This window comes from Crocodylus siamensis, chromosome 2 (assembly GCF_052110815.1).
Source record: "Crocodylus siamensis isolate JL-2025a chromosome 2, ASM5211081v1, whole genome shotgun sequence".
NCBI classification, from domain to species: domain Eukaryota; kingdom Metazoa; phylum Chordata; order Crocodylia; family Crocodylidae; genus Crocodylus; species Crocodylus siamensis.
The window spans coordinates 229954403-229981181 of record NC_143396.1 but is presented as its reverse complement, the minus strand read 5'-3'; the positions used below and the strand labels follow the sequence as shown (position 1 = coordinate 229981181).

The 26779-nt window shown below is 41.7% G+C and overlaps 2 protein-coding genes across 4 annotated transcripts in view; one reads left to right on the top strand and one right to left on the bottom strand.

Moving 5' to 3' along the window:
- CAPN3 (calpain 3) overlaps nucleotides 1–9952 on the top strand; it is a 71819-nt gene extending 61867 nt beyond the window's left edge. For both annotated transcript variants that reach the window (XM_090033349.1, XM_090033348.1), the window contains 3 exons: nucleotides 2922–3038; nucleotides 3961–4019; nucleotides 8800–9952. In XM_090033349.1, coding sequence (XP_089889475.1) covers nucleotides 2922–3038; nucleotides 3961–4019; nucleotides 8800–8826 — 203 coding nt within the window. In that variant the 3' untranslated portion in view covers nucleotides 8827–9952. The remainder of the gene's footprint in view (nucleotides 1–2921; nucleotides 3039–3960; nucleotides 4020–8799) is intronic.
- A 7086-nt stretch (nucleotides 9953–17038) lies between these two features.
- Nucleotides 17039–26779, bottom strand: part of ZNF106 (zinc finger protein 106) — a 65166-nt gene continuing 55425 nt past the window's right edge. For both annotated transcript variants that reach the window (XM_090033347.1, XM_090033346.1), the window contains exons 16-22: nucleotides 26272–26463; nucleotides 22719–22781; nucleotides 22066–22185; nucleotides 21116–21187; nucleotides 19749–19820; nucleotides 18857–19003; nucleotides 17039–17732 (exon numbers count right to left, since the gene is read on the bottom strand). In XM_090033347.1, the coding sequence (XP_089889473.1) occupies nucleotides 17676–17732; nucleotides 18857–19003; nucleotides 19749–19820; nucleotides 21116–21187; nucleotides 22066–22185; nucleotides 22719–22781; nucleotides 26272–26463 (723 nt within the window). In that variant the 3' untranslated portion in view covers nucleotides 17039–17675. The remainder of the gene's footprint in view (nucleotides 17733–18856; nucleotides 19004–19748; nucleotides 19821–21115; nucleotides 21188–22065; nucleotides 22186–22718; nucleotides 22782–26271; nucleotides 26464–26779) is intronic.

Sequence of the window (26779 nt, the reverse complement as noted above, 5' to 3'; positions counted from 1 at the left end):
ATTAGGCCATTGTAAGTGTTGAATGCAGGATCTCCTACCCAATTTATATCTATGGGGGAGACAGTTTGTAGCATCTTAGCCTTTCAGTGCTACCTGACCTTGGTGAAACAGCCTAGCTTCTTGTGCAACTTGTACTTGTTCACTGAGGGACTCTGTCCCTATCTAGGACAGAAGCTACAATGGAAGTTGACATACTAGCATTTTAAGTTCAAGCTGTGGAATCAGAGGTGCCAGATTCAACACCTACCTATGTTGACAATGCACCCTAAGGTGCTGTGTTATGTTTGTCTTAGTTCTAATGCTCCTCAGGTGGGTTCGGAGGAAAGGAGCAATGAGGAGATGACTGCACAGTGAGTACCATCCTGCCAGGTGCTCATTTTTCACTGTTCTCAGTGGTGGCAGATGACAGAACAAAGAGCAATGGTCTCAAGTTGCAGCAAGGGAAGTTTAGGTTGGGTATTAGGAAGAATTTTCTCACTAGGAGGGTAGTAAAACACTGGAACAGGTTACCCAAGGAGGTGGTGCAATCTCCATCTTCGGAGTTTTTCCAAGACCCGGTTAGACAAAGCTTTGGCTGAGATGATCTAGTTGGGGGTGGTCCTTTGAGCAAGGGGTTAGACTATATGACCTCCTGGGCTAGAGACAGACATTCAAAAAGCCTAAATTGATTCAATCTGCAGGTTAGTCTAACCTCAGTAGGCTAAACTGGTTTGTAACTGTATAGACATGCCCTCTGGACTGAAAAAATTCAGGCACATGCCTGCAGTGGCTCAGGCTAGAAGCTGGGGGGTGGGGGGGAGCACTGCAGCAGCCCTCCTGTCTCTTCTACAGTGTTGTGCGGGGGGGGGGGCATGGCCAGGCCCTGGCAGGACTAGGATGGGGTTCCCCCATCCTGAGCAGCCTAGCAGTGAATATTTATCACCCCAACTCAGTGTTTATCAACTCATTAAGAAAACAAAGCCTCTCTCCATTAGTTCCAACTCTTCTTAAATAGCTTTTCCAAGGAAGGACGTACCAGCTACCTGTTAATTAGCTCCAAAAATCCTGTCTGCTTTTGTCATCTCCCACAGCAAAACAGTGGTCTGCTAGCTAAAGCTGGGAGGTGTCTGTGTAAAGCAGAGGGGCAGGGGGAATAATTTCTGCTTAGCAGGGAGAAGACAGGCAGCTGCCTACAGCCTCTGTTGGAGCTGCAGCCAGGGAACGGGGGAGGGGTCAGACCTGCTGTGGAGCAGAGAGCCTTGCCTAGCTCAGAGAGCATGAGGGGATGCTGGGGGAGTCTGGTGTATCTTAAGCCAGCAGGTCCCTTCCAACCCTTATTTTCTGTGATGTCAAGGGGGGAAGAGGGGTCAGTCCAAACATGGTCCTGTTGCCTAGCAATAGGCAAAGGGCACAGCTATCTACATAGGCTGGAAAAAAAAAAAAAATCACCCTCACTCCAGGGTTGTGAATCTTTTAACAGTATGCAAATAAACAGTATTTGCATACCATTAAGCTGAAGGATGGTAGAAGTCATTCAACCCTTCAATCCTTTAAAATTTCATTCTTACTCTGCTTTTACAGCTAGGAGAGGTTTATAAAGGTAAAATAAAGATCCTGAATCCCAAGCTCAGTATTATAAGCCCGCATGCTGCATATGAGGATACGTTTGACTGACACCCAAGAGTACCAAAAAATCATGTAAAAGCTGTAGTAAATCAGTCTGCAGCACTGGCTGGTTAATTGCATTTACCTATACACTAGGATGTAGTTTGAGAAGCCTGGGGGTCCTGACTTTCTTGTCACTATATACTTTCATTGTAGTAATGACTTCTTCTCATACTCCTATCCTACATTTTCTGTTGCTGTCGGCCCTTTTTCAGTAAATCCAAATTAGATTACAAACTCTTAGGCTAAGTGCAGATATCTGGGGAGGTTAGATAGCATTAAAAATGGCCACCCCATCTAAAGTAAATTGGGATGGGAGGGCTAGCAGTGTGGGTTGGGGAATGGGAGAAAAGTAGGCTGGGGGGTGGGGAAATCAGGAGGTCTGCAGGGGGATCAGGAGAGCACTGCGTGATCCACAGTGGGGATGTGGGGACAGGTGCAATTTGCAGGATGGGGGTGTGTACATGTAATCCACAGGGGAGTGCTAGGGCCAGAGAGGGTGTGGTGGGATTAGGGGGATTTACAGGGTCCATGAGGGCCTCGGGAGGGGGGAAACAGGGGCTATTTTTAGCCCTCCAACCCCCGCCCCCCAGTGAACCTACCCATCTTGCAAATGGGGGGGGGGGGGGAACAGACAAGAAGCCAGGGGCTAAAAATGGCCCAATACTAGGGGGTTGGGTAGGGCAAATGCAGTCCTGGGGCTGAGGCTAGTGAGTGGACCAGGCCCAGGGCTGCAGTTAACTGTACTGAAGTTCCATGCCCTGGCCTAACCTAGATTTATTAAATTTGAGTGTACATTGATTCAGGTCTATTTTAGACTGGGTTTCACTATTTATAGACTAGCCTGTGTGTATGGAACTTTTGTACAGTTTATGGGTTTAGATTGATTTCTGATCACTGAGGCTGTATCTAAGAGTAAAGGGCATACCTATAAATTAGATTGGGCAGCCCTTTTAACCCAATCTAACTTTTCCCTGTTCCCCCAAATGTCTGCACTTACCCACAGGGGCATGAAGGACCTTGCGTTCACATTTAACACGGGAAGTAACGAGTACACTTTTAGGCCACTCCTAAAGAGTAATTCTAAAACATATTTTGCCTTTTGAAAGTGTAACCTGACTCTTATTACACTTGTTGAACTTTATCTTTCTTGTGTCACTCAGCTTCAGCTGTGGTTAGACTCAAGCACTGGTAACTGCCCCCCAATTTTTTTTTCCTTGGATAGGCAGGTGCCATAAGCTGAAGGAAAGTTGTCTTCTGTTTCTCTTCCTCCACAGGATTCCGCCTGAACAATCAACTCTATGACATCATCACAATGCGCTATGCTGACAAGAACATGAACATTGACTTTGACAGCTTCATCTGCTGCTTTGTGCGTCTGGAAGGAATGTTCAGTGAGTGTCTCTCATGTTTACACACTTTTCTCCCCAAGACGCACAGTCATTCCAAAGCAAAAGTTGCTCTAAAGCACTACTGAAAGATTAATGCTGATGACCATTATGAAGATTAATTATATCAGCAAAGATCTTAAGTTGTTCAATAGTGCTTTTCCATTTTTTCCAGCTATGAGCCTCAGGGTCTGTGAACTCCCTCTTCCCAGCACCAACTATTTTAAAATTTCATAGGACTATAGGCAACATAAGATTTTCCATGAAACAGAGCTACCATTGAAAGATTTTTGGTACTGGTCTGCATCACTGATCCTTAATATTTCTAAATGGATTTTTCCTAACACTGATTTTTCAGCATCTGTACTTTGTTCAGCTACCACATATATATATGGAATGGGAACCAAGACAGCCTCTCACACTTATGTACTGCCACACTTCCCAGGAGATAATCTTGCAACATGGCCTGGAAGTGTATATCCAGGGTGTAAAAAGCAGTAGGGGCCCCTCACTGCTGGAATTCATTTCTCTGTGCTACTTGAGGCAGGTGGCAGGTGGGTCACCCCAATGTTAGGCTGCAGCACGTAATATAAGGTTCCTTTAATTATCGCAGCCTTTACATTTTGGGTTACAATTATGAAATTTACTGTGAGATAGCACTTTTTTACAATATGAAGCTTTAAGGTCTTTGCACATATGCTCATGGACAGTGACATAAATTGGCCTATCCTATAAATCCCAAGGAAAATAAGCCACTGTCCTTTGTTGGCACCAGTTGAGAGCAATAGTGCAGGAAAGCACCTTAAGCCAACTAAATAACTATCTACCCAACATTAGGCAAAACACTGGGATTGCAGTTTGGTACGCTATAAAATATAACCTTTACTGAGCCATAGTAATAATATCCATTTTATTTCCATTCCTTTAGGAGCATTCAATGCTTTTGATAAAGACGGAGATGGCATCATTAAACTCAATGTCTTGGAGGTAAATAATCTTATTTTGACACTTTACTTTGGGATATAGGCATAAACGGTCTTTTTATTCTTTTCTTTCACCGCCGCTACACTTGAGACCCTTGCCAGAGTTAAGTTGAATCTGCTGTCCAAATGAGAAGAGATTCCATCAAGTCAGCTAGAGATTTTATGTGGAATGGATTCATTCCATTGTTAGGGATGGGCAACTGTATAAAAGCCTTTTCTACTCAGCTACACTACCAGCATGCTAACAAATACGCTTACATGGTGATGTACAATGCCTTTAGGATTTTACATTGCTTTGTAACAAGCTTCTAAACAGAAGCTTATTTCTTCCCATTTCTAAAGGTAAAACTCAAATTTACGTTTGTTTTCTGAGGCTCTGTTAACTAGCTGAGTAGTCTATAGTTTAACATGCTTCAAGTGTCCTAAATGGGTTGAGGAAAAAATATACAAAGTAATAGAGAAAGGAAAAAAAAAGCTCATCTGCCTATTCCCTGAGCCAGCTCAGGTGAGAGTTAAATGTACTCTGGTCACACAGTTTCAACAGATCTTTTTATACAATATACAGAAGAATGAAGGCAGAATTAAAAGTTCTGATCCTACTGAGAATTTGATTAGCTGTAGTAAAAGTATAGAATTTTTTCCCTCGACAATGGATACTCTCAATCAAAAAAATATAGAGCTATAAAGTTTTATTTTATCCTGAATGGTTAAATATTAATGGCATACCCATGGTGTGAACAAGTAGGTGAAGTCCTTTTGCAGTAGCTCTATGGACTTCTAACAAATTGTTCCTTTGGTTTAAAATGCTTATGTTCCCTATCATTACTCTTTCAAAAACAGCAGAGTAAATTTAGCCCTTCATCCTTTAACAGCAAGTAAAGCTTACTCTGTACAAATCTTTTCCTTAAGTCTTTAATAAGGTGTACATATCTTGAAGAAGCATGGAGAATTTTATGACATTTTTCCTAGCAATAGGAATTTGAACAGGTGTCCTGGGACAACATTTTACCACCACTAGTACTTTTGAGGAGAGTTGCTGCCTGCTAGAAGCAAAGGCTGCATTTCTGCAAAACTAGATAACTTGCATACCATCCATATGAAGTACCATAAGCTATACAATGGCAAACTATGACAGTACACTGGAAACCAGACCTGAAGAAGGGTATTTTGTCTGAAAGTTTGTCTAATATCTCTCCCAGCTAATATAGTACTTCCAATAAAAGGCATCACCAAAAAGAGCCTTGCTTCTTGGATTGGGAAGTTCATATTTCAGATTACTGACTCAGTCTTAAACTTATGAGTTTGATTTAACTTGTGCATAGGGATGAAGAAAAATGCAGCTGTAAACTTCTTCAGTTTTGGTGACCCAACAGGACCATTCCAAAATGTGTTTAAAATTATTTTTTGGCTCTTGGGGCCAGGTCTATTAAGGACCAGAAGCTACAGGTAAGCCTAGGGTCTATCCAACGCCCCAGATTTTGTGATATTGGTATGATTCTATTACTAGTGTTATTTAGGTACCCCCATGCTTATGGGTTTTTACAGGAGTGAAGGCTACTACCCACAGGGATTGTTTCAGAGAGGAATTTAGGCTCCAAGTAATGTCTTCATTTCAAACTGACAAGCACATAAGCATGCACACGTGCACTGAGGAATGGGGCAGAGGAAGCAGAGGGATTAACTAAGTATGGATGCATAAACGTGTATTAACTTTCTGACAGTTAAGCTAACTTAACTTCCGTAAGTTGACTTAACTGTCAGAGCACACACACACATATGTGTATGTGGAACAGAGTCCACTTAAATGTGGCGCAAGACGATACACCTTCAAGGTGTATTGTCTTGAGTCACATTAGTCAAGTTGATTTAGCTCACAAGATGGCTGCCACCATGTCAAGGAGCTGTATATGTGCATACACTCCAACGTGACTTAAATTGATTGAATTAAGTTGCCTTATTTTAAGTCACCTTACTATGTATGTATGCACTCTGTTCTCACTGAAGGAATTGCCACTGTCAGTAACAAAGAAAAACAGTTTACTTTTGGCTCCTTCTTCTGTATATATGCCTGTGATGTTTCAATAAGTAGCTAATTAACAGGAGTAGGACCTGGTAATAGGATAGTCATTAAGAGTTTGGATGACTGAATAAGAATATTCTTGAAGCTGGCACTGCACTTCAAGAGGGATGTGGATAACCTTGAGAGGGTCCAGAGTAGGGCTACTCATATGGTTATGGGCCTGCAGGTAAGATCCTATGAGGAGAGATTGAGGGACCTGAATCTCTTCAGCCTCTGCAAAAGAAGGCTGAGAGGGGATCTTGTAGCTATTCACAAATTCATCGGAGGGGGGCAGCAGCAAGGAACAGGGGATATGCTGTTTACCAGGGAGCTCCTTGGGGTTACTAGGAACAACAGCCATAAACTGATGGAGAGATTTAGATTAGACATCAGGAAAAATTTCTTTACGGTGAGGGTTGCCAAAATCTGGAGTGGGCTTCTAAGGGAGGTGGTGCTCTCCCCTACCTTAAAGGTCTTTAAGGAGACTAGACAAGCACCTAGCTGAGGTCATCTCAGGCAGAAAGGGATCTTGGAGTCATTATTGACTCGAAGATGAACGTGGGCTGACAATGCAAGGTCACAGTTGGCAGGGGTAACTGGACCTTGTCGTGCATCCACAGGTGCATCTCTAGCGGGGCCAATGAGGTGATCTTCCCCCTCTATGCAACATGGTCAGGCCACAGCTGGAGTACTGTGTCCAGTTCTGTGCGCCCCACTTCAGGAGGGATGTGGACAGCATTGAGAGGGTCCAGAGGAGGGCCACCCGAATGATCCGGGGACAACAGGGCAGACCTTACAATGAGAGACTGCGGGACCTGAACCTGTTCAGCCTTCACAAGAGAAGGCTGAGGGGGGACCTGGTGACAGTCTATAAACTCACTAGGGGGGACCAGAAGTGTTTGGGAGAGACCTTGTTTCCCCTAGCGCCCCCTGGCATAACAAGGAATAACAGCCACAAGTTGTTGGAGAGTAGGTTTAGATTAGGCATCCGTAAGAACTACTTCAGTCAGGGTGGCTAGGAGCTGGAACCAACTTCCAAGGGAAGTGGTGCTGGCTCCTACCTTGGGGGCCTTTAAGAAGAGGCTTGATGCCTACCTAGCTGGGATCATTTGAGCCCAGTTTTTTTTCTCCTGCCCTGGCAGCGGGCTGGACTTGGAAGATCTGTAAGGTCCCTTCCGACCCTACTTCTATGATTCTCTGATCTGACTCCAGCGCTTTTTCCTGCCCAGAGCAGGGGGTTGGACTCAATCTACTGAGGTCTCTTCAGACCCTAAAAGATTATTGTGTTGATATGGCAGCAGTTTTTTTCCAATTTTGGGACAAAGTAACTAATATTGCCAGATTTTTATTTTATTTCATAGGGGACTGCATGCTTAGGGGCAACCAACATGGGTTCATCAGTGGCAGGTCCTGTCAGGCCAACCTGGTGGCCTTTTACGATCAGATCACCAGATCATTAGATGAAGGGGTAGCAGTGGATATAATCTTCCTGGACTTCCGGAAGGCTTTTGACACTGTCTCTCACCCCGTTCTCATTAAGACACTGGGGGGCTGTGGTGTAGACACCCACACAGTCAACTGGGTCACCAACTGGCTGGAGGGCCGCACCCAGAGGGTGGTGGTGGATGGGTCCTTCTCACCCCGGAAGGACGTGGGCAGTGGGGTTCCGCAGGGCTCGGTCCTCGGGCCCGCACTGTTCAACATCTTCATCAGTGATTTGGACGAGGGGGTAAAAAAAGCACCCTGTTCAAATTTGCTGATGACACTAAGATGTGGGGGGACATGGGCACATTGGAAGGATGCAACAGGCTACAATCAGACCTAGACAGGTTACAAGGGTGGGCAGAAGAGAATAGGATGGGTTTCAACACAGGCAAGTGCAAGGTGATGCACCTCGGGAGGAACAACCGGCACCATACCTACAGGTTAGGAAACTCCCCTCTTGTCAGCAGGGAGGCGGAAAAGGATCTGGGGGTCATCATTGACTCCAAGATGAACATGGGCCGGCAGTGTGGAGAGGCAGTAAGGAAGGCCAGCCGCACCTTGTCATGCATCCACAGATGCATCTCGAGCAGGTCCAAAGAGGTGATCCTCCCCATCTATGCGGCACTGGTCAGGCCGCAGCTGGAGTACTGTGTCCAGTTCTGGGCGCCGCACTTCAAGAGGGATGTCGACAGCATGGAGAGGGTCCAGAGGCGGGCCACTTGTATGATCAGGGGACAACAGGGCAGGCCCCATGAGGAGAGGCTACGGGACCTGAACCTGTTCAGCCTCCAAAAGAGAAGGCTGAGGGGGGATCTTGTGGCCTGTTATAAACTAGTCAGGGAGATCAGCAGGCATTGGGGGAGTCACTGTTCCCCCGAGCACCGCCAGGAGTGACCAGGAATAACGGTCACAAGCTGGCAGAGGGTAGGTTTAGGTTAGATATCAGGAGGCGCTACTTCACAGTCAGGGCGGCTAGGGTCTGGAACCAGTTTCCAAGAGAAGTGGTGCAGGCTCCTACCCTGGGGGTGTTTAAGAGGAGGTTAGATGCTCATCTTGCTGGCATCGTTTGACCCCAGTATTCTTTCCTGCCATGGTCGGACTAGATGATCTGCTCAGGTCCCTTCTGACCCTAGAAACTATGAAACTATAAAAATCCATGAAATCTATGAATAGCAACAGCTTACTGTTCTCTGTTAGTGGTCAAATTATTCAATCACTCTAACCCTAATTCTTCTTTCAGTGGCTGCAGCTCACCATGTATGCTTAACATCAAATGGCTGGCCCTCCCTCTCTTCGGCTGTGAATGCTCCCCAAAATACTCAGGATTTGTTAGAAGCAACTGTATGAACAAGAAACTCCCAAGGCACCTGTCTTACTTGATAATAACCAGAGCAAGGAGGCTCCAGAATATGCATGTTGCTGTGGCAAGTAGTAGGAGGGATAATGTAGGAATAAGCAGAAATATCTTTCCAAGACTTTGTTATGGATATCTAAATTTAGCGATAAAGGTTAACTTATTGATCACTGAAATCTTTTCCTGCCTCTCCATAACTAGTAATCCTAGGCTAACAATAAAGTCTGCTGCAAGACTGGGTCCATAGCTGAACTCAAAGTCATAGCTGTCACTGCTATCTTTTTACTCATCAAAAGTTAATCTTTGGCTCTTCTGCTCCAATTCTGATTTAAGCATTATTACTGGTACTTCTTTACAACATCCTTCTTGACCATAACTCACAGACTGACCATACTTTAATCTTTCAGTGTGATGCACAGTTTTGTATTTATGAGAGGTCACAGCGGAGCTATGTTGAAATCTGCACAAAAGTGTAAGCAAGCTAGACCTCTGCTGAAATATTTGTTGCATCAATTCTAGTTACTATATGTTCTTCAACACAAACCTATGCAAGCCCAAACCAGTCTCAGCTTTAGGACTGATTTGATGTACAGAAAGGAAAGTTAGGGATTTGAAGATCTTTTTTAAAAAGGGCATATTTAAGCAATTGCTTGCCACCAGCTTGTGCTGCAATCTGGAGATCTTCCTTCTCAATACTTTGGCTTCCTGCTACTGATTAAACTGTGAGAGAAAAACAAGCATATCAAAATATCCTCAAGCACCCCTCTAAAACAATGAGATGAGACAACATTAAGATTACAGTAGTACCCATCCAGATGGATTGACAGCATGCCTAAAACAGAGATATAAAAGAAAACATCACTTCCTGCAAGAGTCTGTAAACTCAGTTCTGCCTTTTATTGTCTTAGAAGGCGATTCCCAGACTATTAACTAATTACAAGAATCATAAGCACTTTAATTGATTGCAACTATTTTGAGGAATTTGAATTACTGAAATTTGGATTAAAAATAAATTCTACATGTGCACTCTAAAAAAAAATACCTGTGCTACCTGTAGTTTGTCCCTTCATTTTTCTCAGAAGCAGAAAAGACTGGAAGTGTTTAGTCATGCTCTTGTACATTAGAAGACTTGGGATACTTGTCAACATTAAATCAACACTGAACCTGAATCACCTGCATATTACTTAGCATCTTTGCAAGTTTGAAGAACAAGAACTTTTGCTTAGTTTATTCATTTTCAGTATCTTTGAGGACAGCACAAGTGGGCCACCGGTACAAAGCTGTGGATGAAAGAAAAAAAAACACATACAGGAACAAACCAAATTTTAACGATGTACCCGCCTGGCTTTGAACATCCGTCACATGGTACGCGTCCCCAGATGTTTGGGGTGTCCGCCTGTCCATCCCTGTGGTCCTGCCGAGTCAGTGTCTTTGACCCAGATAGTCTCTCCCCAATCGCGTCTGCCATGACTTAGATCTTATCCCAGTGGTGGGGTCTGACTATTGGCATCTCTCATGCATAGGACTGCTGGACGGTGATCTTCTGCGAGGCTCCACCTCCCCCCTCTACCTCACCCTTACACGCCACCTTGTTGAATCCTGATGATCTTTGGCCAAGCCCCTCTGATAATTGAGGCTTCACACCCTTTTCCTAGTAGGCTATAGAAAAGTCAGGCCCAAAAGCCCACTTCGCCCCCTTTCCCCTCACAGTCAACTGGCCCTGCCCATAACTGTAAATTACCTGGGCTCCTCACCTAGCAACCCCTCCAAAAGCGGGCAACGAAAAAGACACCAAAAAGGATATCACTGATGAAGAAATACCAGATACTAAGGGATGGCCTTTGCCCCCTTTCGCCTGCTCCTACAGACTGCCCTACTTCAACCAACTGCAGCCCCTAAGACCCTTGACAAGCCTAGACTGGGTCTAGGTCAGCCTGTTGTCTTCCATGTCCTCCCCTTCCTTGAGCCTGAGGATTCACTGTACCCCCGGTGATCCCCCTTGGCACGTCTCCTCCATGTCTCCTGGCAAGACGGTTCTATGTGGATAGTGCCAGTCTTCCGTTGCCCTTCCCGCTGACTGTGCTCTTCAGCCTCCACCTGGGGTACCTCCTTGAGGCTGTCTGAGCTCTCTACGGTCCCACCTGATCTGCCTTCTGCTGACTCTTTTGACCTCATGCGGGCAACTCTAGGTCTCAAACCTCTCCTGCTCTCTTCTATCTCTGGGTCTCTGCTCAGCACTCTCGCCCCCTGCGTCGCTGCTGGAGGTGTTCTCCTCATAAAGGGTCTCGGTCTCTCATCCTGTGCTGCAGGATGCAAACCCCCGTGCTCCTCCCCTCTGCGGGGACTCTGGGAGATTCCCCTTCTGGTGCTCCAGCTGGTCTCTCTCCCTCTTCCTTGCCCGCAGCTCCTTTTATCTCCCCCAGCTGATGTTATCAGCTGGCTGCAGCTGTATAAAGACATGGCTAACGAGCCACTCGGGTCCCGCCACTATTTCTGGCTTCACCGCAGTTCCGGTTAGAGGTAAGAGTTTCTGTTTGCTTCTTTTTTTCTTTTCCTTCCCCGGCCAGCTCCTGCTCCCCGGGTTCCCCCCTGGCTCCTCAGGGTTTTCTCCCTTGTTTCTCCCCGTGACAAAGGACATTAAGTTTTGTTGTGATTATAGCCTCTTTCTTTATATGCCGTGGGTAAACTATGGCCTCAGATATATTATTGGGACAGAACAGTTTTACTGTAGAATTCATTAAATACCATGCCAAATACTGTGTGATATCTATACTGATCTTATGAAAAAACAAAAAACCAACAAGGATGATTTAGGTTCAAAAGGAATTACTGAGGTAAGAAAAGGATGAATCAAATAGGTTGTTTTTCTTTCAACAAAGAATCAAGGCCAACTTATAATGTAAAAGTATAATAGAAATTCTGGTGGGCAGATGACTTTTTAAAACTGGTAAGAGTAGAGGAAAAAAATGCCTGCTTTGGGCTGATAAATGCATTATAAACAACTTCTGACAGTTTATTCTGAAAAGGGGACAACATTTTGAGTTGTGTCTGTGCATGGGGTTATTCAGGAATAACTACTGTACTTTAAACTCTAACTGTACCTTAAATCAGAATTCACTATCAAGCACAGACAAGCCCAGAATCAAACAAAGTCTCTCCTATACGCATTAAAATGTTTGCTAGATGCAATCAGTTCCTTAGATTTACCTTCAAACTAAAAGGCACTTAATTTGCCCTACCCACCAAAATATTTTAAATGAAATCAACTTAAAAATCATCAGGTGTGTAGGCAACCTGGTAGAGGAGGAAAAGAAGATATTCAAACCCATTATTTTTAAATACCACAAGGTATTAATTGTTATGAAAGAACACGCAAATCCAGCTAGTTTAATCTCTTAGAATTAAATTTAAGAATAAATTTGAATCCAAAACTTCTAGATAGGAAGCCCGAAATGATCACATTTCAGACTCCCCCAACCCTCTTTTTCTACCAGAAAGTGTAATATCAGGGAAAGAATATTAAAATAGTGGTGCCACAAGACACAGCTGCAGACAAAGATGGTACTTGTACAATTCTTCCATGTAGCTCCCAGGTTAGTATCTTCCTGACAAACAGCCAGTGTAACCTTGGGATTTTTCTTTTTGTAGACTCCATTTTTTGATGGTCACAAATAAAAGATTCTCTTATACAACTTGCTTGATACATTGCCTCAACTTTGGCTTTCAAGACAGTCATTTATATGCATCTTTTTACATGGTTTTTACCCTGATGATTTAGATTTTTTTTTTTTTTTATTTCTACATGGCAAATGCCTGTCAAGAACCTGAATTTTAATCTTTCAACACCTTTGAAAATTTTAAATAGGAGCTCAATTTCAGCATGCACATGTGCAAATATTGGCATTTATATTCAAGGTAGTAAATGAACACTTACCCATTCACATTATCTGTAAGAGACAGTTGAGTAATATCCCCATGTGATGGGCTGGAAAATGGAAAGGTTAAGTAACTTGCTTAAGGTCACATAACTCTGTAGTACAGCAGACCAGAAGAGAAGGATGAGTGTATTCTAACCCTGCCCAAAGCCCAGCAGACTACTACCTCCCAAAAGAAAGCACATGCCAGAATCTCATTTCAATTCATTCCAGATAAGAGAGAATCAGTTGCATAAATTAAAACAATTTTAAATTATCCAGTGAAAAATAAGTCCATTCAAACTGAAGATAAGAATTAAGACTACAGACAGAATATGTCATTATAAACAACTTTTATTTCTCCCCCCCCCCCAATATTTTATTCTTTATAAAGTCTCATTAATAGGTTCACAGCTTTGTTACCAAAATGAGAGGAAAGGCCAACTCAAATCTGTGCACATGATCTATACAGCTTTACTTTTGAAATACTTAAAACCCACATTGTTTTATTCCACTTTGATTCTTAGAAAGACTAGATTTAACTTTTCTAGCCAAATGAAATTTGAAAAGCTGACAGGTGCATATTCCACTTTAACTACATTGTTTGCTCTACATTTTCACTAAATAAATACTTTATAGACAATAGCTGAAACAATTTTCCTAATCTTGCTTACACATTCTATACTGTTTTAGGGTTTTTTCTGTTTTGTTCTTATTAACATTAATTCTTGCATTTCTGATCAACTACAAGAAAGAAATCTTCACGTTATCCATAGGAACCACATGTTGCTAGAAATTAATTTGAATTTAGAGTTTTTGTTTTTCCTTGTTCATGTTGGACTGTGCAGGTCTTTAAACTCATATATAGAACCTCACTTCCTGGACAAAGCACTATACAGCAAACCCTCTGCTATTTTGTAACAAGCAACATACAATTGTCAACTGTTCTGGTGGTGAATATGTGCAGTCTACATATTTGTCACAAGGGGGCAAGCAGAAGCTGGGGTATTTGATGCATCTTGGTACCAGTGAACAGGTTCTCTTTTGGCACTGGTGGAAATTCTTCCTGTCTACTTCAAGATGGCCCTTACTGATCAAAGCCTAGTAATGAATGTACCTTGGGAAGTGGGGGAGAAGAGGACAGATTTAACCTGTATTCCAACATCCTTAGTTAACTATAATTTCTCCCAGTAAAGTTGTGTAAGTGGATGGGAAAAGATGACTAAAAAGATAGAAAGATTGCTAATATGTGACCTAGTGATTTATTTGTTTTCTGAGAGCACTAAGTTGTGATCCAGGACACAAATATAAAATTTACCTAACATTTTGCAGAATTACTCCACTTACAGACACTCTCTCCCTTGCTCTGAACACTTGCACCATAAAAAAAAGTCAAGGCTTTAAAATTTCAGTATTGCTTATGGAAAAAAAAAAGGTGATATGCATGCTAACAAGACCACCGTATGTTAGTTACACTTACAAATAATTCAATCCTTTGTGAAGGCACAGAAATAAAAACAAAAAATAATAATTTAAAAAAAGTTCTTGTCATCTCCCTTCTCAACTTCTCCTTTCATGAAAAACCAAACACAGTCTTTAATACAGGCTTCAGACATGCAGTATTGCTTTCAAAGAGACACCTAGTCTCTTTCAAAACTCAGTAATATTCCCCTCTTACCATACAATTTCTAGCTCTTTTCTGAGTGCATGGATGCCAAAAGTCAGACTTTATATGGATTGAGACATGGGGAGTACATTTACCTGAACCCTAAGCTTTACTTTAATTAACTGATGTTCTATTAGCTTTAACTACTGTACCTGCAGCAGTTTAATATCTAGAAGCAAGTAGCCATTAATTGACCTTGCCTAGTTCCAGCTGGACAGCACATAAAAGCAGAATACAGATGGGCCCAAAAGCAAATCCCAAGTCCCTGACAGTTTTGTCACTTAGGCTCATATCTAATGGCTTGCTGCAACACAGTGAAATGGTCTGAGACTCTTTTCTGGACCTCAGAAGCAACTACAAGTTTATAAATACACAGCCAAAGATTTTTAAAGGCCTATCCAGGTACATACCTCCTGTCCCACCACTAGTCCTAAGGTTCTTAACATCAGTGTCTGGTGAAAGCTATCAAATAAAACATCTATAGGGGAGCTGTAGCTAGTTCTTACCCTCTGATGTACACTATAAAAGCTACATTTACACAATTCCAACTATTTGTAAGGATAGCTTAAACACCAGCAAAAGAAAAGGTCTCTGATGTCTTGAAATGGATTAAAAGGAAGTCATTGTTCATAGCCACTTTAACTAAAAAGAAAAAAACAAAAAAACAAAACACAACTTATAAATCAGGAAGCCAATTAAAAATAGAAAAAGAAAAAGAAAGAAGTATATCCTCTGTGATGCTTAATATAGTGAAAAGGACAATTACATTCTTTCAGGCATCAACAGTTTCCCAAATACAGTGAAAAACTTGGGAGAATGTGCAATGTCACAAGAAAGAGCAATACAATCCACATGCACATCACTTCTCACAATGGGAACAAACACTACATACTGCAGGCTTGTCCCTTGATTACATGGCCCTGCGCCTTCACTTCAAAACACATTCTACTAACGATATCCTAATTTAAAAAACAAAAAACCAAAAAAACCCCAAACACACTTTTCCATTTCCCCTGTCTGTGATTCAAGAGCTTTTGAATGTCAGTAGCTTAGGACTTATCTTTTACGCTTTCCACAGCTTTCTGTTTTAAAACTGAAATAAATTTTACCTTCTCTCACAGTGAGAGAGGTGAACCAGATGACACTACAACATTACTGACTGCATCACAAAATGAACACCACACTGCTTAGGGATTTCCCTGAATTGTACTTAAAGTACTCCATCCAAAGAAAATCTTGGCTTGAGATCCAAATCACAGCTTTTTATTGGTGACGTCTCTTCGACAGAAAACCTTAACAATGTGGAACCTATTAAGGAGCCTTTGACCCAGAAGCTTTCCCCTACAGCTCAAGGAATAGGGTGTCAACATATTCTGTACCTAAGGAGAGATACACTCCTGAAGAAAGAAAAAACAATGACCTTGTGCAATTAGAATTTTTTCTAGACAATATTAAATGAACTCTCTCAAAGAAACTCAAAAAAACCTTAAGTGAATCCTTCACTTTAGGTTCACTGAAGATTACTAGGTGGGCAGCTTCCTCAGTTGGGCAAAAATGTTCCCTTATTATCAAAGAGTGAGGCCATAACATTAATTTAGTTTGTATTTGGCATATCCAGATGCCCACAGGGTTTTTGCTCACGGGAAAAATAGTCTCAGCACTGTTGAGTGGTTGTTGTTTTTTTACTTTCTGTGCATAGCTGCTAGGAACTCTTCCTCTCTTGTCTTAAGATGGTTATTACAACAGGAGAGAAGAAAGCCTCTGCTACTTTCAGTCTCGCTGACTAAGAGAACAAAGGAACTATCAAATGAATAAAGAACCCTTTTTTCATTTTGTTGTTCTGAATGCACAAATGAGATTTCAGTCTCCCTGAGAAGCAAATGAAAAGGTAATCCCTCAGAAGCATTTGTAGAAACAAGCTTTATATAAATGATATGCACTTGATACCCTCAACTTCTGCTTGAAATCCTTGGACTTTAACATCCTGCTCCAAAACCAGCAGCCTTCTTTATTGCACGATTCCATGATAAACTTGAGTTAATGTGAACCTGATGCAGACCATGTTTACAACATAAACAAAGCAATGCAAAATGACTGTTATTAGCTATGTGGTGTTTGTGCCTATATTTAATAAGTTGGGTTTCCGTAAGTCAGCACAACAGTGCCACTGGCTAATATTCCATACAAGATCTCAAAAGAAATAAAATAAAAATCTGGCAATATTAGTTACTTTGTCCCAAAATTGGAAAAAAACTGCTGCCATATCAACACAATAATGATTATAATTATACTGTGCTGGTGTTTAAATGCAAAATAAAAACTGGTGTCACTCTCCATATTGTCTGGTAATGAGTTGCCTGATATTCTGACAGATTAATGGACCTAATAGTTTGACTGCTTTGCTGCTATAATACATCTCAAACAATGTCTGTTCTTATTTTAACTCTCCTTAGGGAATATAATGTGTAGGACAATAAAATCCAATCAGTCACTGTATACATTTTACCAGTTACAGCAACTTTTAGACAAAGGAAGAATAAAAATATTAAAGTATACATTTCAATTCCTTAAAAAAGGAACTGTTCATTTATTCCAATCCCATGTTAAAAAGCCAGACAGTTTTATGAAGACAGCGAAAATTTCTACTGGAAATTAATTTAAACTCTTTGTAAAACATGCATCTTTCTTGTTAGCAATATTTTATTAAAACTGGCAAAACCCAAAATTGAATGTATTTGTTTGTGGGAATTAGATACAGTGTGAAGCAGACTTGTAAACAGTACCCACCTTGATTAAATGCTTAAATATTTTAATATAAAGTAGCAAATGCTGGTACCTATTTTTAATCTGGGTACTGAACCCCCACCTCTGAATGCCCAAACTTACATATACAGAATATGACTCTTCAAATGGCAGACGAGAGAGGGGAGATTTTCTTTGTGTTTTTTGATTAATTAAAACTTGAAAAATTCTTCTGTTTGGTCTGAGTCTCAATGGACTATTCCCCTTTCTACAAGGCTGCATGAGACATGCAATCTCTGTAATCGAGCCATCAGGCCCCCCTCCCTTTTTGCACTCCAAGGAGGAAAAAGCATGGGAAAAGAGGTGGGGTAACAGGCAGATGATGCATGGAATATTTCTGATGAATAAAATTACTTCCCAATGTGGGAGACAAAAAAGCTTCATGAGTCAATCCTGCTGTCCTCCTCCGCATGTCTTTCAATGTGCCCTACAGCATCCTGGAAGGAGACAGAAAAACATCCATTAAAAATGTGGTATAAAGGGCTCCAGAAGCTGTCAGTGTGCAGCATTCAGGGCAGGGTAAGATGTTGCTGCTTTAATCTCCTGAAATTTATGTCAAGAGATTTGGACATGAATATGTACAATATAAATGTGCGAAAAAATGAAGTTTATTTCCCACCTATGGGGGACTTTTTATCACCTCTAATTTTCCCAGAGCCTGATGAATGGCATTTGAGCCCAAAAGCTTGCAGAAAAAGGTCATTTTTTTGCAATGTCCTAGTTGGTCTAATAAAAGGCATCATTTCTGAGCCAAGAGTTCAGAAAATGTTTGCATTTCTTTTAGTCTCAGACCAACTTGGCTACCAAACACGTCCCATAAAATTCAAGTTAAATTATATCCATCTTTTTTCCAGTACTTGTTTTAAGTTGTGTGGAAATAACTGCAATATATCCAGTTGGTGATTTAAACACCATAAATGTCATTCATAGCTTTGAAAAAGCACACGCTTGTTTCTTAATTTGAAGGGATTTACTCCTTTTCAGGGCTCAGACAAACTCCCTCCACTGTGTTCTTTCTAAAGAATTCAGTGAGAATTCAGCTACTAACAGCCTATATCATATAAGAGGTGAATGTTTTTATCGACCAATGTGGTAAGCTCTTAAATTCTAATCTCTAGGGAGATATTTTCACCTCTAAAAGGTATGAAAATAATAAAATAAAATTCCATTATATATTTTTTTCCTTAAGAAATGCAAAGACTTTTAGCTTTCTTCCAGAGAAAGAGGTCAGCAGCTTTTTATGGCAAACACTGGGACTTCTTTACTATTTTGGCACAACAAGCAGAAATCAGAGTGTGTTAGATTTCACACCATTTCAAAATGATCACATATCTATGCTATCAAACATAGCTGAATTGCTTATTGTATATTGAACGCCAAACCCTTTTGGCCTTATATGAATATCTGACATCAAATCAATTAATCCTGTTTTCATAACTAAGACTAGCAGGATTTGAACACTGCACTGAGGGAATCTCTCAGTTGCAGTGTACAATGCTACACCATTTTTTTCTTAGCTCTCTACTTTACTACCAAGTAAATGAATTACTTCACTACATACCAGCTTAGAACCTTTCCTAGATGTGAAGAAAGCATCACAGTTCTTCCAGCGACATTTTAGGGTCTGAAAATTTGGGTTGGTATGATCTGTTAGCAAATGTTGTTTCAGGTGGTTCACAACTCCAAATATTAGTGAACATCCATGCCACTGATGGAAAGGAGTACAGAAAAAACAGGTCAGAGGATGGGGGGGATAGGAGAGAGAGTTGGATGATGCTTTTATTCTGTTAGCCCAAAAATATGCTATCCAAGAAGAGTTTTCCACATATAAAACTTTCTACCTCCCTTATATAAACTATGGAGGAAGCTCCTGCCCAGAGCCCTGACCTGTAACCTGCCAGCAGTGTCAAATGTGGAGCCAGGCAGGAGCTGCTTCCATGCCAGGCAGGTGGCAGCATCAGCTGTGGACACTGGCAGCAGGTTCCATGTCAGGGCTCTGGAACCTGCTAACTGTGACCACAGCTGATGCAGCTGCCCGCCTGGCATGGAGCAGTTCCTGCCTGGGTCCACAGCTTCTGGGTCAGGGCTCCCACCACACTGGGAGGGTGGTGCAGTCAGCTGTGGATGCTGCTGGCAGGTTCTGCATCTGGGCTCCTGAACCTACTGGCAGCATCCACAGCTGATGTCACCATCTGCCTGCTGTGGTGAACTGCAGTATCAGTGGGTTTTGGAAGGAGAGGGGGTGGGAAGAGGGGGGAGGAAGAGGACAGGGGTCGGGGAGAAAGGGGAGGGATGTGGAAATGAACAGGTTTGCAAAACTAAAAAAGTATTTCATATCTTGAAAAATGAATGCACTCAACCCCCTCAGTTCTGTCTGGACACAGGAAACTGATCAAGGAATTCTAACAAGTCACATAGAAAAAAATGAACACTAGAAGTGCTCCGTTCTTTACCCAGCAGCGGTAATTCTGCATCAGGTTAAGCCGCACAGCTTGGACACTGCCATCGTAACAGCCAGTGTAGATCTGCAAAGGAAAAATTGTAAAGAAAAGGAGGAAAAAATACTCTTAAAATGCTACAAAAAAGACCCTACCATGAAATACAAGTAGAGAACACAGCATACAAGACTTCTAGTTTTAAAAGCATTTAGCTTAGACATAGAATTTAAGATTTTAAAATACTTCTTACACTTCCTTCCATGCATAAATCTCAGCTGAAGCATGACCCAAGAACCAAAATGAGAGAAAGCCTTTTCTAATTTCCATCATCCCAACTAAATTAAGAAATGGCTTTGTTATGTATAGTATACATTCTATTGCTCCAAAAGTCTTTTCACTTTTAATATGAAAGGTGAGTTAAAAATAGTGACATGCAAGTTAAAAATAGACTCCATTAAAGAGATCGCCAGGATTTGCTTGTTAAATTTATAACTAGATTTCTAGAGCAAAAACAACAAAAACAAAACCCCACTTCTGCAACCTGCAGTCTGTGAGCAACTTGGGGACATTTTATTCAGCCCACTATCCAGGGTGGTAAGAATCACCAGGCCATGGTGCATTAATTTGGCTTATCATTACTGACAGATTACCAACTCCTGATCTGGGAGGAAAAATGAAGGGCATTCATTCATTTGTTGTTACAATGCTAAAAACTAGAATTATTCAGATTAAAGTAGAAAATGTGTTAAGAGATTAGGAACAAAACTGCAACCATGTGGCACAAGAATGTGTTTTCAAGCTGTGCAGCAGTAGGCGTGTACCCAAACCTTGTGCATAAACCATAATTTGATTGTGCACTGGGATATTTGTAATCGCCAGTTAATTAATACAAAAAATGGCATACACCTTAACACAAGTTCATGTGCAGGTTTGGTCCTGAGAGTTAGAAAACGTTTGACAGTGGTGATTCTAGTGACTTTAGTCATGTAAAGACTAGAGACAATTCTAAAAACAGGACAGACAGACACAGAGTTTACTATTTCAAGAATACTGATTGCAAATAATGCACTGTAATCTTAAGACTATAATCTTATTTAGAGATATTGCTACAATCAGAGAATGCAGCTTTTCCCAAAGCGATCAAGAACATTAACTTTATGAAATTACTAAATAGCTTTACTTATATGGATAGGTAATAATCATTTTTGTTACCATTTTAAGAGCTCCTTTTTATAGTACTGAGTCTGGAAACAAAACTTTTATAATAACCAAAATAATCTAAAACTGCTGAAAAAAATCTAAAAATGACCAGTGGCCTCAACATCACAAACAGCTGACAAATAAGACTTTCTACTTGAGATCAATAAAAGGAGGAACATTACCATGCTCTTATGAATGGTCATACACATGATCATATCTGTGTGTCCTCCATAGACTTGCAAACGGTCATGAGACTTGAGTGGAAGAGAAATAGAAACAGCTATTTAATCGTTTGACACTGTGCAGGAATTTTATTTTTTTGCATAACCAACATACAGTGGACTATTTAAAGTATACACACAGACATACAAAATATTAATCAGCTCCTAGTGAGTTCTGCAACCAACCACCACAAAGTGCACTTAATCATGGGTATTGGTTTTTGTTGGGTTTTTTTTTTTTTTTGAATAGCTGCAAAGATCCTACCATTTTGCTTATCTTTCAGTTATTCACATTCTTCTAGCAACTGAAGGCTAGATTAGTCTCCTTTCAGAACCTGCCACCTCTATTAGCAAAAATAATTTAACAATGAAAAGCATTCCTTTTGATAAAGCTGGGAATGGTTTTGCTTTGAGCAGGGGGTTAGACTACATGACCTCCTGAGGTTCCTTCCAACCTTAATTTTCTATGATTCCTTTTTCAGGGTAAACACTATAGCTGCGCTGACCCTCTCAGCTTCTGCCAAATCAAACATGAAACAGACTAAAATGAGGGCCCTGGCCACAAGAGACGGACCACTGTGCCAGTCCAGTTTACATGGATTTATAAAATAAAAGACCAGCCTTTTAACAACCCCCTTTCCCTCCTCCCTCAAAACCTTGATGCTCAGACACAGACATAAAACTAATTAAAATTCAAGAACCAACCACCTGCTGGAGCCAGGCTCTCTTGTGAATTATTTTTAAAAGACCAGAATTCTTTGGTCGGAAAGGTGGAATATTATGAGCAAGACGAGAGGAAGGGGCTAGAGACCACAAAGTGAAGGTAACTTTTATAGTATTTTGCCATGAAATCTCAAGCACACACAAAAGTAATAGGAAATGTTGTTACTGGGCAGCATCTGCTCTCTTACCTGTAGCTCATAGACACGGACAAATTTATCCAGACAGGCTGTCACCATCACCTTCCCCAGAATATTAACAACAGTTACTGCATGATTGTGCCCTTTATAGATTCGTACAAGCTCTCCTGTCTGTGCCAAGACAAAGTAAAGGAAGTGTTCACTAAAACATGTAAACAGCAAGACAATAGGTTTCTCGCTCATTGTTAGGAATTCAAATTCCACTACTAGTATTCTTAGAACTACTTTTTAATCATTAGTTATATCTATTCTATTATCTGATTAACTGGAGGGCCAAGTACCGACTGTGCATGACATTGCACAAAAATGGGAAGAGAAGTTCTATCCTAGTGAGCTTACAATCTAAATAATGAAACGAAGTATGGAAAGCAATAGATTACAGCCATAGAAAAATAACTTGAAATACCACGTTAGTATGAGACTGATTCTGATCTGTGGTTTCAAAAGAAGGGAGTAGCTAAATAGAAAGGCAAAGGAAGGCATGGGTAATGAGGAAAGGGATAGAGCTAATAGCCATGTAATCAAGAGGGAACAATGTTCAAAGTGAAATCTGCAGCAAGTATTCCAGGAACTCAGGGATCAGCTTTCACAATTTAAGGGTGTGCTTTTTTGTTTCAACAGATGAAACAATGTGCATGACTTACATGTATATTGTGTGCATGGACAGACTGATCACTAGAGCCACTGAACACCAGATCATTTACAACCTTTAAAAAACAGAGTTAAATTCTGACTTTAGTATCATATATTTTCAAACATGCAAGTAAAACAAGTATGCCCTACTTGATTTATTTTAACAAAGTAGCAATATAGTGTCACGTTGCCTATCTTTTATAACTTAGTCTTTAAAGGTATTGTGAAGAACATCTTAAAAATGAAATATCCACCAACGTTACCAAACACATTAAAATGCTGAGCTGACATTCCTTTGACATTTACATACACACTCCACATGTGTCACACAGTAAATTACAGCTTTTAGTTAGAGTAAACCATTATCCGGAGAAACAATGTCATATTCTCTGCAACTGGGTGAATTAAAATGTGTGTTTAAATCAGCTTTATTTTCAAGATCTATTATTTTCCCTAGAGGTTAGTAAAATATTAGCTATATCTGTTCTAACCAAGAACAAGAAAAGAAAAAAAAAAACTTTCACCCCATAATTATTAGTTTAAATCCAGGTCCAGCTGGCAGCAAGTGAAGCACATAATGAAGAATTCAAGATTACGGGGTGGGGGGAAAGAAAGACACACATGCAGTCATATACACACGTTTACTGTGTGTTATACTGGTCTAGGTCACACGATAAAAGATTTAAAGCAAGTACACATTATTTAAGCCACTAATTTCATAGATTTCATAGACATTAGGGCTGGAAGGGACCTCGGGAGATCATCGAGTCCAGCCCCCTGCCCAAAGGGCAGGAAGTCAGCTGGGGTCATAGGATTCCAGCAAGACAAGCATCCAACTTGCTCTTGAAGGTGTTCAATGTAGGTGCTTGAACCACCTCTGATGGCAGGCTGTTCCAGACCTTGGGGGCTCAGACAGTAAAGAAATTCTTCCTTATGTCCAGCCTGAAACGGTCTTGCAGGAGTTTGTGACTGTTCGACCTCATCATCCCTTGGGGCACTCTGGTGAACAAATGTTCCCCCAGACCCTGGTGGTCAACCCTGATAAACTTATAGGTAGCCATCAGATCACCCCTGAGCCTGCGCTCTTCCAGGCTAAAGAGTCCCATGGCTCTCAGCCTGTCATCGTAAGATCTGTTTTCCTGACCTCTGATCATGCACGTGGCTCTCCTCTGGACTCTCTCAAGCTTCTCCACATCCTTTTTGAATTGTGGAGCCCAAAACTGGATGCAGTACTCCAGCTGTGGCCTCACCAAGGCCGAGTACAAGGGGAGAATGACGTCCCGGGATTTGCTCAAGAAGCATCTATGGATGCAAGCCAGCGTTTTGGTCACTTTATTAGCCGCAGCATCACATTGCAGGCTCATGTTCATCTTGTGGTCAATGATGACCCACAAGTCTCTTTCTTCTGTAGTGCTATCCAACGTAGCACTGCCGAGCCTATAAGGATGCTGCAGGTTTTTCCTCCCAAGGTGGAGAACCTTGCATTTTTCGGTGCTAAACACCATCAGGTTCTCATCTGCCCATTTGCTGAGCTTGTCCAGGTCAGCCTGGATCACCCGCCTATCTTCTGGCATGGATGCTTTGCCCCAAAGTTTGGTGTCATCGGCGAACTTGGCCAGTCCACTCCTGACTCCAATGTCCACATCATTAATGAAGATGTTGAACAGTATGGGTCCCAGGACAGAGCCTTGAGGGACCCCACTGGTCACAGGGCACCACGATGAGTGACTGCCATCGATTACAACCCTCTGCGTCCGACCATGGAGCCAATGTCCCAGCCAGCGGATCGTGGTGGAGCCAAGGCCACAACTGGCCAGTTTGGCCAAGAGGTGATCATGGGATACCAGATCAAAGGCTTTTTTGAAGTCAAGATATATGACATCAATCTCTTCTCCCTCGTCCAGGTGATAGGTCACCTGGTCATAGAAGGAAATAAGATTGGTCAAACAAGACCTACCTGCAACAAACCCGTGCTGGCTATCCCTTAGGATGTTAGCCTGGGCCAGTCCATCAAGGATGGCCTCCTTAAGAAACTTTTCTAAGCTCTTCCCCAGGATAGAAGTCAGGCTAATGGGCCTGTAGTTAGCCGGATCCACTCTCCTCCCTTTCTTGAAGATCGGCACCACATTGGCCTTCTTCCAGTCTTCGGGCACTACACCAGAGCGCCAGGAGTTTTCAAAGATCCGTGCCAGGGGCTGGGCTATGACGCTCGCCAGCTCCTTGAGTACCCTGGGGTGCAGATTGTCAGGGCTGGCTGACTTGAAGGTATCCAGCGTTCCTTCACAAGGTCAGCATTTATGGAGGGAAAGGGATCCCCATCACCCGGATCTCCCTGTCCCATAGCAGGCATGGGACTGATGAAAGACTGACACAAAGTACCTATTTAATAGGTTGGCTTTTTCCTGGGTATCAGTTGTCAGTTGTCCCATCTGGTTTAGCAGGGGTCCAACGTTGCCCTTGCTTTTCCTCCGGCTCCCCACATATCTAAAAAAGGACTTTTTGTTGTCCTTGATGCTTGAAGCTAGTTGGAGTTCAGTTGTAGCCTTGGCTTTCCTGGCTTGCTCCCTGCAGGACCGGACCAGCGCAGAATAATCCTCCTTGGAGGTGAATCCCATCCTCCATCCTTTGTAGGCTTTCTTTTTTAGCCGCAGGAGGTCCGCTAGGAGGGCTGCTGTGCCTTCTTGCTGCCTTTCCTCCGTGTTGGAATAGATTTAGCTTGTGCACTGAGGATCGCTTCCTTGAGAAGCAACCACTCTTCTTGAACTCCCATCTCCCTGGGGTCGTGGTCCCTAAGGGCCTGACTGACAAGCCTCTTGAGCTTGTCAAAGTCGGCTTTTCTGAAGTCAAGGACTTCTGTGTTGCTGACTGACTTGCCAGCTTTATGGCGGATAGTGAAGGTGATGAGCTCGTGGTAATTATACCAGTGTAGTTGGGTGATACAATTTTCCTAACGTGAATGTAGCTGTAGATGCTGAAGCATATTTTATACAAGAACAGTTATTCTAGTTTCTAACTACAAAAAAGTTTGGGCATCTTTATAAAAGTATTACTACATCCATGCTTGGCTGGTTGAACCAGTATTACAATTTTGGTCATAAAGAAACTCCAAGAGTCATACAGAGTACAAAAAAGTGTTTAGACAAAGATTAACGAGGAAAAAACAATTTCTTAAAAGTTGTTCAAAACATTGTGAAGAACTTTTTTCCCCAGAGTGTGTTACAGTTAAGACAGGCAAAAGTCAGCTTTTCTTTATAACATCCACCCACTTGGCAAGTTAACATTAATTCACCACCTTAGGTTTCTAGCAGCTTTAAAGCAAGATGCCTTGTGTGTATACCGGCAGCAGGCTGGGAAACATAACAGCTGTGATAGTGTGAAAAAAGAGCTCAAAGTTGGATAGTCTGTGTAACAGATTAATGAATTTTTATGTTTAGTTAAATGCAGAGCACATTTATGTCACATTACATCTTCAAAATGTCAGTCTATTGAAACAGCTGAAGTAAACTGTTTTTAACAAATTTAGTTTGACAAATGATATAATCCTACATTTTCCAGGACACTTGCCTTCATGCAGAGTATTGTTTTACTATGACCTTCAAGGGTTCGGAGAAGCAGTCCATTTCGAGCATCCCGCACACTGATGGTACAGTCATAGGATCCCACTACTAACAATTTGCGTGCCCCTTCCTGAGCCGTGGCTAGACAGCTCACTGCTCTAGGGCCATGGCATTCAAAGGTGTCCAGTTGCTTGTTGTTCTGGAGAATAAAAATACAAATTTCAAATGTATTAACCAAATGCAGTCAGAACTTGAAATGAATTTCAAGATACCTCAAACATCGGGTGTTTTAGATAAGATGATTTTGGCTAAAAAGCCAGAAAATATGCAATTCCTACCACAGATGGAATATTATTAGATTGCACTCTTGGATTAAATTAAGAATGCAAAACAAATTCTTAGCTCCCAATGAGCTGCTTCCAACAAGTAAGTCTTTTACATTTCCCAATGCTCAGTTTGCTTTTTAATTTCACCTCCATTTAACTTCCTTCCAGTGAGTTTGCTTACACTTAGGG